This window comes from Tenrec ecaudatus, chromosome 4, assembly GCF_050624435.1.
Source record: "Tenrec ecaudatus isolate mTenEca1 chromosome 4, mTenEca1.hap1, whole genome shotgun sequence".
NCBI classification, from domain to species: Eukaryota; Metazoa; Chordata; class Mammalia; order Afrosoricida; family Tenrecidae; genus Tenrec; species Tenrec ecaudatus.
The window spans coordinates 4,621,451-4,639,752 of record NC_134533.1 but is presented as its reverse complement, the minus strand read 5'-3'; the positions used below and the strand labels follow the sequence as shown (position 1 = coordinate 4,639,752).

Below are 18,302 nucleotides of genomic sequence, written 5' to 3'. Positions count from 1 at the left end.
ATTTACTCATACAATGTTGCAAGAGTGGTGGGCTGTCTGGATTAGCTCCTGATAAAATGGTTGGGAAAAGATTCTAATTCAATTTAAAAATAAAGAAAGAGGGGCCGACCCCAATCCCAACTACGTGGACAGCTGGCCCTCCCCCAGAAGAATCCACTTCCGAGGACAGCACTGAAACTACAGGCCAGGGAGAGGGACATGTCTGATCAGAGCACATGGGAGCAAATGAAGGGGGAGGAAGAGAGAGTGGAGCACATCCTGGCCCACCAAGCCCTGAGGATGATATCCCTGCTCAGAGCAGCCAATGCACAGAGAGGACCATATGGCCAGCCCCACTATGAGACACGACAAATCTCACTGACCCACAGCCCTACAGGGACAACACTGGAGACACAGTGTGGGAGTTGCACCACACCAAGGAAAACGCTAAAGGTGTGCAACAGAACAGCAAGGGGAGCAGAGCAAGGATGTCCCGAGGGAATACCAAAAATAGACATAGGGCCAGGGCGTGGCACCCCATCAGAAAACACTCCTAAAGGTCAACAAACAGACCTTGAACTATTTACAGGCTTTTCTTTTTGTTGTCTTTTGTTTTTTGTTGTTGTTTTGCTCTGTCTTGTTTTTGTGCTTATTATTATCTCTGCAGGTCTATCTAGATAACAGGCGGGATAAACAATCTGGAGGAGGAAACAACGGGACCAATGGTTTCGGGAGGAGGTGGGGGGGGGGGTAAGGAAGTGATATTAACAAACCCAGGAACAAGGGAACAAGTGATCCAAAATCAGTGGTGAGGAGGGTGTAGGAGGCCTGGTAGGGTTTGATCAAGGGTAATGTAACTGAGAGGAATTACTGAAACCCAAATAAAGGCTGAGCATGATAGTGGGACAAGAGGAAAGTCAAAGGAAATAGAGGAAAGAACTAGGAGGCAAAGGGCATTCATTTATAGAGGTCTAAGTACAGGCATGTGCATATGAAAATATATATATGATGATGGGGAAATAGATCTATGTGCATATATTTATAAGTTTAATATTAAGGTCGTAAATGGACACTGGGCCTCCACTCAAGTACTCCCTCAATGCAAGAATACTTTGTTCTATTAAACTGGCATTCCATGATGCTCACCTTTCCAACATGATCGCTGAAGACAAAGCAGGTGCATAAGCAAATGTGGTGAAGAAAGCTGATGGTGCCCAGCTATCAAAAGATATAGCATCTGGGGTCTTAAAGGCTTGAAGGTGAATAAGCAGCCATCTAGCTCAGAAGCAACAAAGCCCACATGGAAGAAGCACACCAGCCTGTGTGATCATGAGGTGTTGAAAGGATCAGGTATCAGGCATCAAAGAACAAAAAAATCAAATCATTGTGAATGAGAGTGCATATTGGGGATGTGCCAAAGTCCATCTGTAAGCAACTGGACATCCCCTTACAGAAGGGTCATGGGGAGGAGACGAGCCAGTCAGGGTGCAGTGTAGCAACGATGAAACATACAGCTTTCCTCTAGTTCTTGAATGTTTCCTACCCCCACCCCACTATCATGATCCCAATTCTACATTACAAATCCTGCTAGACCAGAGGATGTACACTGGTACAGATAGGAACTGGAAACATGGAATCCAGGACAGATGAGCTCCTGGGGACCAGTGGTGAGGGTGGCGATACTGGGAGGGTGGAGCGAAGGTTGGGGAGAAAGAGGGAACTGATTACAAAGATCTACATATAACCTCCTCCCTGGGAGATGGACAACAGAAAAGTGGGTGAAAGGAGACGTTGGACAGTGTAAGATATGACAAAGTACTAATTATAAATTATTAAGGTTCATGAGGGAGTGGGAAGCAGGGAGGGAAGGGAAAAACGAGGAGCTGATGCCAAGGGCTCAAATAGAAAGCAAATGTTTTGAGAATGATGAGGACAACGAATGTACAAATGTGCTTGATACGATGTATGTATGGATTGTGATGAGTTATACCAGTCCCCAATAAAATTATTTTTAAAAGAAAATATCCCCTTGTCAGTAAGAACAATGTGCATGTTTTCCATCAGCCTGGTTGACACGCATGGACGTACCTAGCTGGAACTGCCGCACGTCATTGGTCTCCCTGCCCTCCAGTAGATGCCGACTCACAGTGACCCTGTGGGTTTCCAGGACTGTCCCTCTTTACTGGAGTAGAGAGCCTCATCTTTCTCCATCAGAGCGGCTAGTGGTCTCAAATTGCTGACCTTGCAGGTAGCAAGCAGCCCAATGCGTAGCCCACTGCACCACCTCTGTTCCCTCACTTTGTGAACCTCCCAATATGCCCCAGCCAGAACTGCCGTCATTGCCCAGTTACGAGGATGCTTCCAGACTCCTGGCCTCGTCCGCATGTGCGACCATCCATGACGGCTGCATGGCTGCTGGTGCTCCCGCAGTCAATGGCTCTGCCCCCGAGTCCTGGTCTTTTAGCTACACGACGGTCGAGGGAAGTGTTTGTGAGACTCGTGTTCGGTCGCCTCCTCCACACGTGAAAGCGGGGCACTGAGGAAGGACGGCCGAGGAAGCAGCGGTGCCTGTGGGTCACGGTGCTGGAAGGGAAGATGGAAAGGGCCACGGACTGCTGGAAGGACAGACCGATTTCCAGCCAGAGTGCTCCTTAGGGGCAAGGATGGCGAGCCTTCAGCTCACCTGCTTTGGACGTGTCGTCAGGAGAGACCAGGCCTCGGAGGAGGGCACCGTGCTTGGTCAAGTAGAGGGGCCGCAAACAAGCAGATGGGAGGAGACATGGTGGCTGCAACCGTGGGCTCAGGTGTGGTGAGGAGAGCACGGGACCGGGCGGTGTCTCGTTCTGCCAGTACGGCGTCGATATGAGTCAGAATCGCTTCTGTGGCACCTACCACCACCAGTATCCGTGAGCTGCATCCGTGGCTTCTTTGAGAACAAAGCTGTCATAGGGGTGAAGGTGAAAAGAGCCCTTCTGCTCACTTACTGAGGATGCTGTAACTATGACCGCGGCCGTCCCATCTAGGATTGTCCAGAACCATTTCACTGAGGCTGTTCTTAGGTCCCACCAGGCTGGCTCCGGCTCTCGGCGACCCTCTGTCCAACAGAGGGAAGCGCACGCTGCCGGGTCCTGCACCGCCGCCCTCACGGCTCTTCTCTCTGAGCTCATCCGTGCACCCACTGTGCCCACCCGCTTGCCCAGGGCCTTCTTTTTGTGTCGTTATTGTGTCTGTTTAGAGGATTTCCCGTGTTCGCCATTTGAATTGGCAGATGGGCCTTTCCTTTCTCTGCCCTCCTAATTTGCCAACCACGACGTCTTTCTCCAGGGGACTGGCCTCTCCTGACAACACGCCCAAAAGACGTGGGAACACCGGGACGAATCCTTGTGGAAACCCCACTGAGTGAGCAGGGCTGTACCTCTCAAACTGACGTGTTGCCCTGGAACTTAAGGCTGAAGTGCCCTTGGGTGCATGAAGCCTTCAGGGCCCCCTCTGACCGCAGACCAGACACGGGGACAGCCCTGGCCCCAGGCGCAGGGCACGGGGAAGCACTCAGGACTGAACACCTTTTCGTTTCTTCTCCCTTCTGATCCATTTTAAACTTGTTCTAGTTTTCAATATTTTCTGCTTTCTTTTCAGGTTTTCCTGTTTTATTTTGTTCTGGTGGTTGGCTTTTTCCTTGTGTCTGGGTTGTGTGTGCACATGGCTTTCTGTCCAGGAGATCCAGGATCGGTCAATCTATGGAACCAGTAACTGCATTAATGGTTCCTTGGGGGGGGAGGTTGGAAGGTCATAACAACAAGTGCAAGAAAGAAGAAACAATTCCAGACTTGACGGCGGTGATGATCCTGCAGCTCATCTTAATATGAATTACATGGTATGTGAATTACAAGCCCATACAATTGTTGTTGTTTTTTTTAAGCACTTGAGATGAAGTCTCACCACCCTTGCTCCTAAGAAGCATTCTGGCTGTCCGTCTTCCCAAGGCAGATCTGTCCCTTTTCTGGCCGTCCCCAGTACATTCAGCGTTCTCACTTCGTTCTGCTGTGCGTAGCAAAGGTTGCTATGATCCAGTATGGACGTGAGGACCCCTGCCCATAACAAAGTAGGGGCTGGTAAAGGAAAGTATCCCATGAGTCCTGGTGATTCTCCTGGCTCACCTCCTGGCCCAGGGGCTCCTGTGCCCTGAGCCTCCCTAGGGACCAGATGTTGCCACAGCCGAAGCAAACCCTCCATGGGCCTTCCAGCCTGGCCAGCCCTCACAAGTGTCCCTCCCTAGCGCAGACTCTCGGGTGATCTGGGGTTTCCTCATGGACAAGTCAACCATTCAGGAGATGCTCTTCGTCACCAAGGACAGAAACCACAACCTCTCGACACAATACTGACCCTCCCTTTCCTGGGCCCCTCTCAACCCCTGCCCGTCTGCTCACCAGCCACTTTCAGGCGCCCAGCTCCTCCTTGTTTGGACAACCTAGACCTCACAGGCTCGTCCTGCAGGGCTGGCCACAGATGCCTCCCTGGGGGGTCCAGGTGGGTGGGCATGGGGCTCCTCCTGGCTGGGAGCACCTTGCCGGTGGAGCTTTCCAGGATGAGTCTTCCTGGGCCCCCTGGGCCCCAGTGTCCACCCTAGCAAGAGCTCAGCAGCGGCCTGGAGGGATCAGCTCGGGCCCTTGGGGGGCTCTGGGCATGTTTGAACCAACTTCCTATGGGGCCTGCACACAGAGGAGGCTGGGGAGCAGTGGGATGTTTGCTGAGGAATGCAGGGGGCGCTGGCAGGCTGGCATCTGGAGGGGAGCTTGGGAAGAAGCAGCCCAAGTGGGGAGAACCCATCCCCCAGGGTGCCTCCTGGAAGTAAGCAGTGTGACCCCAGCCTGAGGACCCTCCTGTGAAGAGCGGGGGAGCCTAGCCCCCCTTCCACCACCACCAGGGGACAGTCCACCTCAATGTGTGCAGGCAGGGCGGGCGGGCAGCAGGGGAGGGCACACAGCACAATCATTCCAGGAATGCCTTTGATCAGGAGTCTGCAGGAAGGGGGATAAGGGTTCAGGAGCTCTAATCCGTTCCCACAGTCCCCCCACCCCCAACCACCCGCCCTCTGGGGCCCCCCAGCCCCAGCCACAGCCATACTGACTGCCGGCTGGCTACTGGGCAGACAATAGCGGGTGGGCGGGCGGCTTCCAGGACCACTGGCCTGAGAGCCCTACATCAGGGCATTGTCCCTGCTAGCTGCTCCCAGTTCAGAGGGTGAGGCGGAGCGACTGAGCCCCTGGGCCTCACTCCAGCCAGGCCTGGAGCCTGTCAGCTGGCTCCTTCCAGGATGGCCGTCCACTTAGATGGTAGATGTCTGCCGTGATGACGGCGCCAAGTCATGGTGGACACCGGGCGCCTCTGCTTGGAACTGTAGCCACAGGAAGAGGCCCTGACTGTGCAGCAGCTAACCAAGGGGTCCCCAGTTCAAACCCACTGCCCCTCTGCTGGGGAAACAGGAGGATGCCTGCTTCTGTAAAGATATATGGCCTTGGGGGCCCCATGGCCAGCTACAATCAGTCACATGGGGTCAGTGTGAACTGGAGCCAATTCCAGGCGGCACCGATGACCACGCTCTTACAGAAGCAGATGGGGCCAGGCCTGTGTCCCGCAGCACTGCTGACTCAGAGCCCAGCACAAGCCGTCTGCACCACCAAGGCCAGTGGACAGAGTATGGCCCCAGGCACTGCCCACCATGGCCATCCTGCGGCGGGAAGCCCCTGGAGAGCAAGACAGGCACACCCCGGGCCTGGGGGTGCCTATGTTCTCCTGGCCATTCTCCCCCCAGGGCAGTCAGCATGCACACATGTGTGTGTGTCGTCTTAAAGGGCCAGGAAACAGGGCCTTTAGGCAGGGCGGGCCTCCGCTACCGCAGCGGAAAGGAGCTGCTTCAACTGTGGGCCTTGCCCTCACATGGAATTATTGAATGGGGAGATGGAGCAGCGTGTGTGTCGGGGTGGAGGAGGGGTCCATGAAAAGTCTGGCAACAGTGAAAGATTTCTGAAGGTGCCAGGACCAAAAATCAATTCAAAACCACACGTGTCGTGAATCACCAGGGTTCCTGGCCACACATGTCTGTGTTGCCGATTACTACAGAGGGGAACCATTTAAGCAGCTGGTGCTCACGGATGAGCGTGGCTGAGTGCTGATAAAACTTTATTGACAGCACAGGTTGGGGGCCAAGCTTGCCAGCCTCTGTGCAGTCAGAACTGGCTCGGGCATCTGGAGGCCACAGCACCACAGCTGCGTGGACAAACTACTGGGGACTGACCTCTCGGGCATGAAATGGGGCAGCCTCGGCTTCCTGAGGAATGGCTTCCTTCCCTCCCGGGTCCCGGGTCCCGGTCTGGTCCAGGAGCCACAGGCCGGCTGCACAGGGCTGGTGGATGGAGTGGGACAGAGCAGGGGCTTGGTCTGCAAAGCGGAACCCCAACCCCAGCATGACTGGCTTGGGGCTTGCGCCAGCCTTCTGCCCCGGCACCTGTGGTGGTTCTGAGCACACAGCCCGGTAGATCATAGGTCCTTATCAGCAGGGGTCACCTTTCCCAGCAGCCCCCGGGGCTGGCAGGGGCCACTGCTGGTGGTGAGGAAGCCGGGACACCCTGGCTTCGCTGCATCAGAGGGGAGGGTGAGCGGTGGCGGGATGCTGTCCACTGCTGCCGTCTGTATCACGGCCACGTGGAAGAGGGGCCTGAGTCAGGCCTGATGACCACCAGGAGCACAGGCAGGGGCTGGGCTGCACGGGCGGAGAGCAGGGCTGTCAAAGTGGAGGGGTTGCAATGTATTTGGCCTTTCCCCACAGGGTCGTGACTGAGTGTGGGTATCCAAATGAGGTCCTTGTGGTCTACCAAGGGGATTGGACAGCTTGCCGGCAATGCAAATAAGGTGTATGTGAAACCTAACGAGGGGACTGGCCAGTTTTGCCATCCCACTAAGAGTAAGGTGAGCAGAGAAGGGGGACCTGATGATGACAAGAAGGGCGCAGGGCAGGTCCTTCGGACCCAAGGTCCCTGTGGTGAGAACCTCCTTAGACACGGGGATGGAGAGGGGGCTGGACCAGGGGAGGCGGGGCAAGGGAAGCAGCAGCGAGGGGGAGGGGATACGTGGTATGACCTAGTGGGATGGAAGGTGATGACGTGGGACAAAATGTGTGCGGACTGTGGAAAAGGCATCTGCTCTGTCCACAGTCACCCAGGTCGGGCGGGGGGGAGGGGGGGAACCTAAGATGGCGAGGACCAGCAGGGCAGGTCCAGTGCCCCACAGCTCTGCGGAGGCTCTCTGACCTGCAGAGGCAGAAGATCAAGCAACTGAGCACGTCCAGGCAGGAGGCTGTTGGTGGGCAGAACCAAAGAGCTTTGTAAGGCCTGGCCGAGCTGGGTGGTAGGTGAGGCCGGATAGAAACGTGACTGCCCCCACGGTCTCCTTAGACGATCCTGATGCTCAGTTATAGCATGTTGCTTCCCTAGCAGACCCGTCTTTGTGAGGACACACTGGACTGTGCGCGGTCACTGCAGGGAGTGATGGCACCCAGCAGAGCGAGGTACAGTGGGTACCAGAGTCGGTCTGTGTGGGGGCCGCTGGTGCCAGGGTGGGTAAAAAAGGTGGGGAGGTGGCAGGTCCAAATTTGGCCTCGCAGGAATCAGTCCTGGGCCGATGCTGACAAAGACACTGGTGCCCGCACCACCACCACCACCCACATTCCCGCAGCCGGCTGGCGCGAGGCGTAGGGATGGGCTCACTGCTGTTCCCGGGGTCTTGGTCTCCAGCTCTCAGGTCCGCAGCCAATCAATCACAGGAGTAGTCGCTGGTCTGTGGCTATGGGTGCAGATTCCCAAACGTCCCTGACCCACTGCGCGCTCCCCCAACCTCCCAGCAAGTTAGAGCTGGTGTCCTCTCAGAATAGTGTGGGCATCTGCTTTTATAGGCCCCCTGCGTTCTGGTACTGTAGTAACTGTGACACCTTCAAAAACCAGTTGCCATTGGCTTAACTCAGGGCGCCCTGTGTGGGTCCCAGTGGCTGATTGGGGGCAGGAGGTGGGAGGGGCACCCTGGAGTCCACTCAAAGGGCTCACATTGGGTTAGTGCCACCCAGACCCTGTGCAGCCACCTCGTTGTTGCTGTTGCTGGCGTGTGTCACAGGGCCCGCCGTGACGAGAACGGCCCCCACCCCCACCTGCCTGCCTCCCAGGAAGCCTAGGTCACTTTACCAGGAACAGATGACAGCCGGGCCTTGTCCCCACAGGGCAACAGCAGGCACTTTACCATCGTGCCACCAGGGTCCCTTCTGGCTGCAGGAAGGAGGCAGAGAAGCAGAAGGACCCTGTGGGCAGAGCACCGCCCGTGGGCTCCACAGGGCTGGTGGGAGCCGCCTTCCTGGGCCTTAGGGCCAGACACCTGGAGCAGTGGTTCTCAGCCGTCCTAATGCCGCAACCCTTTCATACAGGTCCTCATGCTGTAGTGACCCCCCCCCCAACCATAACATTATTCCCGTTGCTACTTCATCACTGTCATTTTGCTCCTGTGATGAATCGGGGAACCCCTGTTGGGTCATTCGACCCCCCCAAAGGGGCCGTGACCTACGGGTTGAGAACCGCTGCCCGAGCGGGAGGGAGGGATCAAATCTCTACCATAAAGGGTCCCGACCAGCCTGGGATTTATGATGTGCATTTGCTTCCCCGGTGATTAAAAAAGGGCACATTAGTCAAAGCAGATGATGCATAAAAGATAAACCTTACCAGGGAGATGGCCACTGCCTCCCCCACCCCGACACTGGTTGCCACTGCACCAGGAGCGAGTCCCCTGTTGGCGGCAGGCACGAGGTGACACAGCAAGCACGGTGAGCCCCTCGTCTCAACCTCAGCCCTGCAGGGTCTGTGGAGCCCAGCAGAGGTGCTGTCTTCCTCCCCCACCCCCATGTGGGCTCTCCCCTCAGAGTGTGGGGTATCACGTCCGAGAGCCAACAAGACAGATGGGAAGAGAGGGGTGGACAGCAGGCAGCCCTGGATGTGGCCACCAAACTCTCTGGCCCGTCCTCCCTACAGAGGTGCTGCCACCCCAACTCTCAGACCCTGAAGGCAGGCCTCTGGCCCTTCAGAAAGCAGGCGGCTCAGCTCTCTGGGGGCAGCTGCCAACAGAGCCCTGCAGACAGAGACTCTGCAGAGAGACGGAGAGCCTGCAGATAGAGACCCTGCAGACAGAGAGAGCCTGCAGACAGAGACACTGCAGAGAGACAGAGAGCCTGCAGATAGAGACTCTGCAGACAGAGACTGCAGAGAGACAGAGAGCCTGCAGATAGAGACCCTGCAGACAGAGAGAGACCCTGCAGACAATGAGACATCCTGCACACAGAGAGAGCCTGCAGATAGAGACCCTGCAGACAGAGACTCTGCAGAGAGACAGAGAGCCTGCAGATAGAGACTCTGCAGACAGAGAGAGACCCTGCAGACAATGAGACATCCTGCACACACAGAGAGCCTGCAGGGTTCCCAGGGCTCCAATCCTTCTGGAAACAGGCGGTCCCGGCTTTCTCTCCTGGGGCATCGGCTGGGCCTGAACCACTGGCCTTTGAGGTATCAGCCAAGTGCTTTTAACACTGTGCCAGCCAAGCAAGGATTCTGACTCATACTGGCTGAAGAGGACCGGCTTCAGGCACTCCAAGGTGGTGGGCCATCTGCCAGCTCTCTCCCAGGAAGGGGCCGGTGGGTTGAGGCTGATCACTTAGCCACTGTGCCCCCAGGGCCCTGCTGCCACGATGAACTCATTGCCCTGTAGTCACTTCTGACAGGACAGAGCAGATCTGTCTGTCCCTTCTGACTTTCCAACACCACATCCTCACAGGAGCAGAGCCTCCTCTCTCCCCCGTGAGGTGGCTAGTGGGTTTGAACAGCTGATGTGGCAGCATACTTAGCCCACAATACCACCAGGACCCCTTTAAACACCACAGATCATGAGAGGGTGCGGCGTCCCGGCAGGCAAACCCATGACTTCCGACTTCCTGCCTTGGATTCCGGATCTTTCTCCGGGGTCCCTTGTTCTGGGGTGAACCCTCAGCCTTTCTCTGGCCCAGCGTGCGCACATGGGCAGTGGAGCTCCATAAACACAGTGTTTGCTGCATGGTGCGTGTTCTGCCCGCGAGAACCCTGGGCTCCTCTGCACCAAGAGGATCACGCAGGTCTTTCGTTTTCGTCCATTAATGGAGTGCGTTACGCTGTCTTTTGATAAACCTTTTATTGTGCCTCAGGAGATGGTTCAGGGCGAAAATCAGTCTCGCATTCAATTAATCCGCACAGCTTTGGTCTCGCCTCATCCACCGCACTCGCCGTGAGCCATCCCCCATCCTCCCTCCACCTGGCTTCCCACCCCTTTCTGTCCCCCCTGCGCCCCCCCCCCACAAACTTGGTCCTTGGGCCAACGCTGCCTTTGGGATCCTACATGGCTGAGTATTGTGACGCGGGCTGAGTTTAGTTCTGGACCTGCAGGGTGACTAAGGGCTACTGACTCTGGCCAGTAAGTGTGGCCCTCTTTCAGGATTCGAGGCCTGCTCTACACTGGCCTCCCAGTCTCTCCAGGACCCAGCTGGTGGTGGAAGCTGGACACCGTCGAGTGCTGCAGGGACATGAGTCCACTGAGCTCCATTTCCATGGAGAGACCCAGAGCCGCACCATAGACCAGGCTTGAAGGTCACCAAAGGGGCACAGGTGACAGGTCCTCAGTTGACCTCTCAGTGCTGCTGACAGCCTCATGCCAGTCTACGTGGTCACTCAGCAGCACGGACGGCCGCCACCCCGACCCTCCTTCTCCGAGTTGCTCCTCCCCATGGACATCCACACAATGCGCCCATGCTCTCCAGTGCTGTGGTCAGTGCAACCCCACAGCGCGAGTGGTCAAAGAGCCAGAGGCTCAGGGCAGACCCTCCCAGTTGAGTGGGGCAGCCGCTTGGGTGGAAGGAAGCTTCGGGGGCAGTTCAGCTGAGGGTTTTAAGGTGAGGGGCTCGGCCATGCCGTCATGGAAGCTCCTGGGCCGGGCTGGCCTCTTTCCTTTCTCAGCGCTGCCCACAGAGCCTGCTGCAAGCAGGGTGGGCCAGCATTCACTGGGGCTGCTGCCATCTGGGCAGGAGCCCGAGCTCCGCTTCAGATGGCCCTGTGCTGGGGCAGGTGCTGGCCCAGGTGGTCAGACTCGGGGCCTCAGAGTGACTCTCCATAGAAGGGGCACCTGCTGTGATTTAATCCAACACGACACAGAGCCCACCCCCCGGTGAGGATCAGGAAGGGTCACAGTGACTCTCCCTGCCCCAGGGGCTCACTTCACACCTGCCCCGACTCACTGTCTTACAAACTGGTCGTCTGGCTTTCCTTCCCCACTCTGGGATGGCCAGGTGGCCCCTCAGGAGAGCAGCCAAGGCACTGGACCCTGACCTAGCATGACTGCTACAGATACAGCCCACAGTGGAGACCCCTCGTCACTTGGCCTTTAGTCATGTTTCAGCCGCGCACCACAGGAACAGCTGGCTCAGGAAGTGTCCTCTTGGTCCTCCTCTCCACCTCAAAATGAGAGTCCAGGCCCTTCTGCAGGAACCCTGAAGTCCGGCTGGACGTTGAGCAAGGAACACAGCTGGAACGAGGGGAGGTCACTGGATATTGGGAACCTGTGTGTCACTCTACCAAGGGAGCACAGCCCTGGGCTCCCCCGGCAGCTCTTCCTGCCCGCCAACCTGTGCTCAGGGGAGACGCGCACACCCACCTGCTTGAACTTCCCTCGAATTCTGTCTAAGTCTTCGTGCAGCCGGTCATACGCGGGGTCTTGGTATGGGAACTTCTGGATCATTCCAAGCAGTGAGTCCAGGGCCTTCATCTTTTTGCTGTGAACACGGGGAGGCAGACGTTAGTCCCGAGACACACGGCCATGCATGCTGCAGCTGCGCCCATTAGCATGGAAGGGACACCAGGGACATCTGCTGACCATTTAGGGGTGACTGTGTCAGTTTTGTCACATGACAGTGCTCCCTGGGCTGGGAGCATGGAGAGAGACACACAGAGTGGGCGGGCGGGCGGGGCAGAGCGCTGGGGGCAGGAGCTGGCCTGCTCTGAACCTGGGCTGAGTATGTGCAGACAGACAGAGAGCATGGGGACAGGAAGCAGCCTGCTCTGGACCTGGGCTGAGTGTGTGCAGACAGACAGAGAGCGTGGGGACAGGAAGCGGCCTGCTTGGGATCTGGGGACTCTCCAGGATGTAGAGAGGCAGCCTGTAGGGGTTCAGTTGCAGGAAGCCCAGTGAGCTGCCCCCAGGGCACAAGCTTTACTGGAGTGGCGGTGGGGCTGCGGGGGGAGAAACTGGTCCAGCTGGGAGCCTCAGCATCCTCCACTGTCAAACAAGAAGTAGGGCAGCGACCTGGCTGGGTCTTGCAAGGACAGCACAGGTATTCTCTGAGGCTGAGTCCCCAAGACCAGAGCAAGAGCCGAAGGGACTTAAAGCCACACGCACCTGGCTGAGGACTGAGGTAGAGGGGGCTTCTGGTACACAAAGTGGAGCCAGGCTGAGGCTTCCTGGAGTGGGTGCCTCAGGGAGCTGGGCTTGCTGACCCACAGAGCTTGCGCTGAAGGCCTTCAGGTTGGGGCTTCCAGCAGGGCGGTGCGCCCTTTGGACATCTGTTAGCAGACTGGACAGAACTCTGTAACGTGTGCTGGTAAACAACTACACCGAGGGTTTCTCAGGGACATGACCACTTGTTAACTTCCCTCGCAAACCCCTCAACCATGAACTTTGACTGTGAGATCTCTGCAGCCGCTGGGATGGGTATGAGAAGCCACGGAGGCTCCGGCGCGGCCTCCCGAGCTCAGCACTTTACCTGTCCTTCTCGGCGGCCGGGCGGCTGTGCAGGAGGCATTTCCAGGCAAGCGCAAAGCCATGATAGCAGCCAATCTGTCGATTCAGAAAATATCATGGAGATGGGACCAAGCACCTCGCTGCCTGGGGCCTGGTACCCACGCCACACGCCGTGCCACCAGATCCACATCCCTGGAGGACAGGGTGGAACCGCCCCTAGGGTTTCCAAGACTAACTCTTTATGGGAGTAGAAAGCCACGGAGCAACTGGTGGGTTAGCGGTCAATAGCCCAACATGTGACCACTGTGCCAAGGGCGCCCAGGCAGCCTCTGGTTCTCATCCTCAGATTCTCCCTGTCTTGAGCACGTCATGGAGGAAGGAGCAGGGCCCGGGATTTCTGAGTCTAAGCTACAGGAGACACCTTCACCCCAGTGTGGTCAGCCCCCTCCCCCAAAAACCTCACTGCCATTGAGTGGATTCTGACTCCTAGCGACCCTACAGGGCAGGGCAGACCTTCCCCTGTGGGCTTCCAGACTGTGACTGCTCACAGGAGTTGTCTCGCCTTTCTCCCGCGGAGCGGCTGGTGGTTTCAAACTGATAACCTCCCACTGAGCAGCCCACGCATGACCACTACCCCACTGGGGCTCCTCCGTGTGGTCAACACGCCTGTAAAACAAAGATGAGAACACTGGGGGGAGGGATGCTCTGTCCCTGGGAAAGGAGGGACCACAATGGAAACCTGGAGCACAGTCGGCTGGCTGGTGTCACTAGACAGCAAGGGCAGAAGGCCGTTGCCATGCAAACTGTTGCCAGGATGGGGCAAGGGACAAAACACCGCGGGCCCTGCCTTGCTGTCTGGGAGCATGGGCTTGGGGGAGCCAGCCAGCCACCAGGCTGTGCCCGGGAGAGTGCCAGGTGGCCAGAACAGCCCTGTGAGCCTCCACCTTGAGGGTGGCGCCTCCAGCCCAGTCGAGCTCCCGTATGGCGGACACCCTGACCCCAAGCCCAGGGAAGCGGGGCCAGAGCGCCCAGCTGGGCCGCTCCCAGGAAGCGCTGGTGTTTTTAGTGTGCACGCTCTGTGATGAGCGCTGGCAGCAACTCTGTCTGCCTGACACCCTGTGACTCCCCAGACTTTGCTGGTCAGGGCCAGCGATCAGTGAGGGCCAAGCGGGGCCAAATGCGGAAACAAGGGAAAGCTGCAGGCTTCCTTCAATGCCGATGGGTACCAACATGGGGTGCTATCCAGGGGCACACTGTCGGTGAGCATGCCCCGTGACGCCCCCTCGAAGCGGAGAAGCTGTCAAAGAAAGGCTTGGTGACGGCTAAGGGCAACCGGAAGGTGGTCAGACTGTGGCCCGGTGACCATCAGCACAGACCTGGGGTCCTCCTGCCGGTACTGCAGTTTCATTTGTCAGGGCAGAGGTGGGGCCACTCTGCGAATACGCTACCATCACCGGGCCAGCCTTCCAGTTTAATCGCACCAAAGGTCACAGTTCTCGAGGCGCTGTGGCTCCTGCTCACCTCAGATCCGATCTTGACTCCGTAGACCGCGCCGTGCTGCCGCCCCTCCACCGCACCCAGACTGCTGCCTTCCTCGTAGCCTTCCCGGTAGCCTTCCCTGTGAAACCTGTAGCAGAGAAGCCGCACGCTCCATCAGACAGACTCACTGCCATCAAGGCCAGGCCGACTCACGGCCACCCTCTAGGCCAGGGTAGGGCAGCCCCTGTGAGTGTCAAAGCCTGCAGCTCTCTACCAGGATGGAAACCTTTTTCTTCTCCACCCCTACCCAACAGGAGTGGCTGGGGAGTTTGACCTGCTGACCTGGCCACTTGGCGTGTAACCACCCTGGTGTCAGGGCTGCTGTCGGATGGCAGGAGGGAGCATTTCCTCTGGGGAATACAACAATCATATCAGGAAGGTGAGCCCACAATGATATATTATTTTTTTGCTCTTTGATGCCTGATAACTGATCCCTTTGGCACCTCGTGATCACATAAGCTGGTGTGCTTCTTTCACGTGGGCTTTGTTGCTTCTGAGCCAGATGCCTGCTTGTTTACCTTCAAGTCTGTAAGATCCCAGATGCTGTATCTTTTGATAACCAGGCTCCATCAGCTTTCTTCACCACATTTGCTTATGCACCCATTTGTCTTCAGTGATCTTGTCGGGAAGGTGAGTATCATGGAATGCCAGTTTAATATAACAAAATATTCTTGCATTGAGGGAATATTTGAGTGGAGGCCCAATGTCCATCTGCTACTTTAATACTAAACCTATAAATACATGCACATAGATCTATTTCTCCATCCTCATATATAAATATGTACATGCCTTTGTTTAGACCTCTATAAATGCCCTTTGCCTCCTAGTTCTTTCCTCTATTTCCTTTGACTTTCCTCTTGTCCCACTATCATACTCAGCCTTCATTTGGGTTACAGTATTTCCTCTCAGTTACATTAGCCTTGATCACTTCCTACCAGGCCTCCTACACCCTCCTCACCACCGATTTGGATTACTTGTTGTGCCCTTGTCCCTGGGTTTGTTAACACCACTTCCTTTCGCCCCACCTTCCCCTCTCCCATGTCCCTTCGGAAAAGGTGAAGAAAGCTGATGGTGCCTGGCTATCAAGAGATATCGCATCTGGGGTCTTAAAGGCTTGAAGGTAAACAAGCGGCCAAATAGATTGGAAGCAACAAAGCCCACATAGTAGAACACGCCAGCCTATGTGACCACGAGGTGTCAAAGGAATCAGGTATCAGGCATCAAAGAACAAAATATCATGATTGGGGACCCAAGACCCATTTGTAGGCAAGTGGACATCCCCTTACAGAAGAGTTGCGGGGAGGAGCCAGTCAGGGTGCAGTGTAGCAACGATGAAACATATAACTTTCCTAAATGCTTCCTCCCCATCTCTACTATCATGATCCCAATTCTACCTTACAAATCCAGTGGACCAGAGGAAATGGAAACACAGAGAACCCAAGACAGATGATCCCTTCAGGACCAGTGCTGAGAGTGGTGATACTGGGAGGGTGGGGTGGAAAGGGGGAACCAATTACAAGGATCTACATATAACCTCCTCCCTGGGGGATGGACAACAGAAAAGTGGGTGAAGGGAGACATCAGACAGTATAAGATATGACAAAAGAATAATAATTAATAAATTATCAAGGGTTCATGAGGGAGGGGGGATCAAGGAAGGAGGGGAAAAAACGAGGAGCTGATACCAAGGGCTCAAGTGGAAAGAAAATGTTTTGAGAATGATGATGGCAACAAATGTACAAATGTGCTTGACACAATGGATGTATGTATGGATTGTGATAAGAGCTGTACAAGCCCCCAATAAAATGATTTTTTTTTTTAAAGAGGAATACAAAACCACACCAGGCTCACTTCTGTTACCCGGACAGGCCCCACCGGACAAGCAGAAACTGCAGAGTGCTGGAGGTGCCAGTTGTGGGCTCCAAACCCAGACTAACTTCCTAAGTCTGCTCTGCAGAGACCCCTGGTGTTCAATTCCCCTTCCGGACAGCAGGTGCTGCTCCGGTGTGATCCGAGGAGCGAGAAAGGCGTGCATCCCTCCCAGAGCATCCTCTCTGATGCTCCCCAAGCACGAGGAAGGCCCAGGGAGACACTCTGCTGGTCAGGGAGCCACGGTCCTGTCAAGCTCTAGGCAGTAAGGACCTGAGCTAAAATCAAACTCAAAATTCGCCATCATGAGGTCGATTATGGCTCGTGGTGACCCTAAAAGACAGGGTAGAAATGCCCTGTGGGTTTCCAGGACGGTAACTGTTCAGCGGAATATGCAGTCTCGCCTTTCTCCCACAGAGCCGCTGAAGGATTTCAAACTGCTGACTTTGTGGTTCCCAGCAACCACAGCACCCCCATGCTGCCCCGAAAGCCTGCCACACAGTTTCACCTGCCACACAGGTGAAAGAATAGCAGTGAGAAGTGCCATCAGGTCCCCACAAACTGCATGACCACTGTGGTACACAAAACAAGGGCCACAAGTAGATTCCGACTCATGGGGGCTCTTCTGGCCCCGGGTAGAACTGCCCCACAGGGCTTCTGGGGCTCGGGAGTCCAGTCCTTCCAGAAGTCAGCGGCAGCCTTAACTCCCCACCCCCACCAGCAGCGCAGGGCGGCCGGTGGGTTCCGTCCACCGACCTCTGGGCGGACAGTCAGCACTTCCCCAGTGGAGCATGTGCGGAGTCACCAGCAGGACGGGTGGCCCCGGAGATGACGGTCCAGGAGGCACACTTCACGGCGATGGGGCCCTGGGGAGTGGCTGCCTCTTCTTCTACAGAAGAGGGTAAAGAATAGGGCCACTCCCCGAGCTGCCGCGCTAAATGAGGTCACTGGCTCGAGCCCTCGCTCAGTGTCTGTCTCATAAAGGGTGCTACATTCATGGAGGCGGCTGATTGTTCGCCGCGGGCCGCCTCCCCGGGCTGAGGAGCACCGGTGGCCCCAGAGGGCCGGGCGCTGGAAGGCGGCCACGAGGCCCGGCCAGCCCTCTAAGGGCTCCGCAGGGACCGGGAGGCCGTCTGCCACATTTGTCAGCGGACGCCTGAATGCTGCCGTATGTCTCCCGACCCAGGAACAAGGGGCAGTGGCGGAACCCAGATGGGCAGGGTCTGTCCCACCCGAAGAAGGGGCGTCTCCGGGGCAGGGAGTCACCGGGGAACAGATGCCGGGGGTCGGCCGCCCGCCCGGGGAGGCGGGCCTGGGGAGCAGCTGGGCGCGTGGCGACGGAGGGTCACCGGCCCGGCCCACCCCGGTCCCGGAGGGGCCCCGGCAGGAGCGGCAGCCCCGCCTCGCGGCAGCTAATGAACAGAGGACAGTGACGGCCGGGGGCCGGCCCGGCGAGGCCACTCACCTCTCGTCCGCCATCACGATGGCGTCGAACATGTCTTGGTCCCCAGCCATGGCGGCGGCGCGGCCGGTCCCGCCTCTAGGGCTCCTGTCGCCGGGCTGTGCCTTAGGCGGCATGCCAGACTCAGGTACCACTGCCTCGCTTCCCCGAAAGCGCAGCCACTTCCGGGGACGCCGCGCGAGGCAGGCTGGGAAACGACGGCACGCTGGAGGGCCCAGGCCCGGCCAGGACGAGAGCGCGCAGGCGGTGGGCGGGGCTTAGCGTAGTGAAGCCCCGCCCAGCATCTCGGGTCCCGGAGCTCAGCGCTAGTCGGTGGGAAAGGGGTCCCCTGGGTGAAGCCAGGATAGGGAGAAGAGTCGCTCCCCGGGACCACGATTGGAGAATGTGGTGCCCAAAGGCTCACATCGATCCCACTTAGGCAAAATGATGGAATATTAGGAAATTGCAAACAGACTCATGGGATGGAGAAACAGCCTAAGCATCTTAAAACAAACAACAAAAAGTTTCCCTGGGGTTAATTGCTGAGGTCCGGTGGGTTTTCCTTGGCTGTGAGCCTTAGGACAGCAGGTCACCGGGACTTGCTTCCACAGCGCTGCTGCTGGGTGGG

The 18,302-nt window shown here is 56.9% G+C and overlaps 1 protein-coding gene across 2 annotated transcripts; it reads right to left on the bottom strand.

The window, feature by feature from the left end:
- Positions 1 to 10,387: 10,387 nt before the first annotated feature.
- Positions 10,388 to 17,878, bottom strand: LTO1 (LTO1 maturation factor of ABCE1). Of its 2 annotated transcripts, none has more exons than XM_075545238.1 (5): positions 17,699 to 17,878; positions 14,347 to 14,452; positions 12,848 to 12,921; positions 11,743 to 11,860; positions 10,388 to 11,632 (listed from the first exon to the last, which is right to left on the bottom strand). In XM_075545238.1, the coding sequence occupies exons 1-5, from the start codon at positions 17,809 to 17,811 to the stop codon at positions 11,630 to 11,632; spliced, it is 414 nt and encodes a 137-aa protein (XP_075401353.1). In that variant the 5' UTR covers positions 17,812 to 17,878; the 3' UTR covers positions 10,388 to 11,629. The 2 variants fall into 2 exon arrangements, with proteins under 2 accessions (XP_075401353.1, XP_075401352.1); XM_075545237.1 differs by having other exon boundaries at positions 10,388 to 11,613; positions 17,699 to 17,877.
- Between the last annotated feature and the right edge of the window lie 424 nt (positions 17,879 to 18,302).

What these genes read in the sequence shown, in the direction of transcription:
- LTO1 (XM_075545237.1), bottom strand. Translation starts at nt 17,811, where the DNA reads ATGCCGCCTAAGGCACAGCCCGGCGACAGGAGCCCTAGAGGCGGGACC. An exon ending in GAGTCAAGATCGGATCTGAG is followed by an intron (nt 12,922 to 14,346) that starts GTGAGCAGGAGC and finishes CTGAATCGACAG; the next exon opens with ATTGGCTGCTATCATGGCTT. An exon ending in CCGGCCGCCGAGAAGGACAG is followed by an intron (nt 11,861 to 12,847) that starts GTAAAGTGCTGA and finishes CCGTGTTCACAG; the next exon opens with CAAAAAGATGAAGGCCCTGG.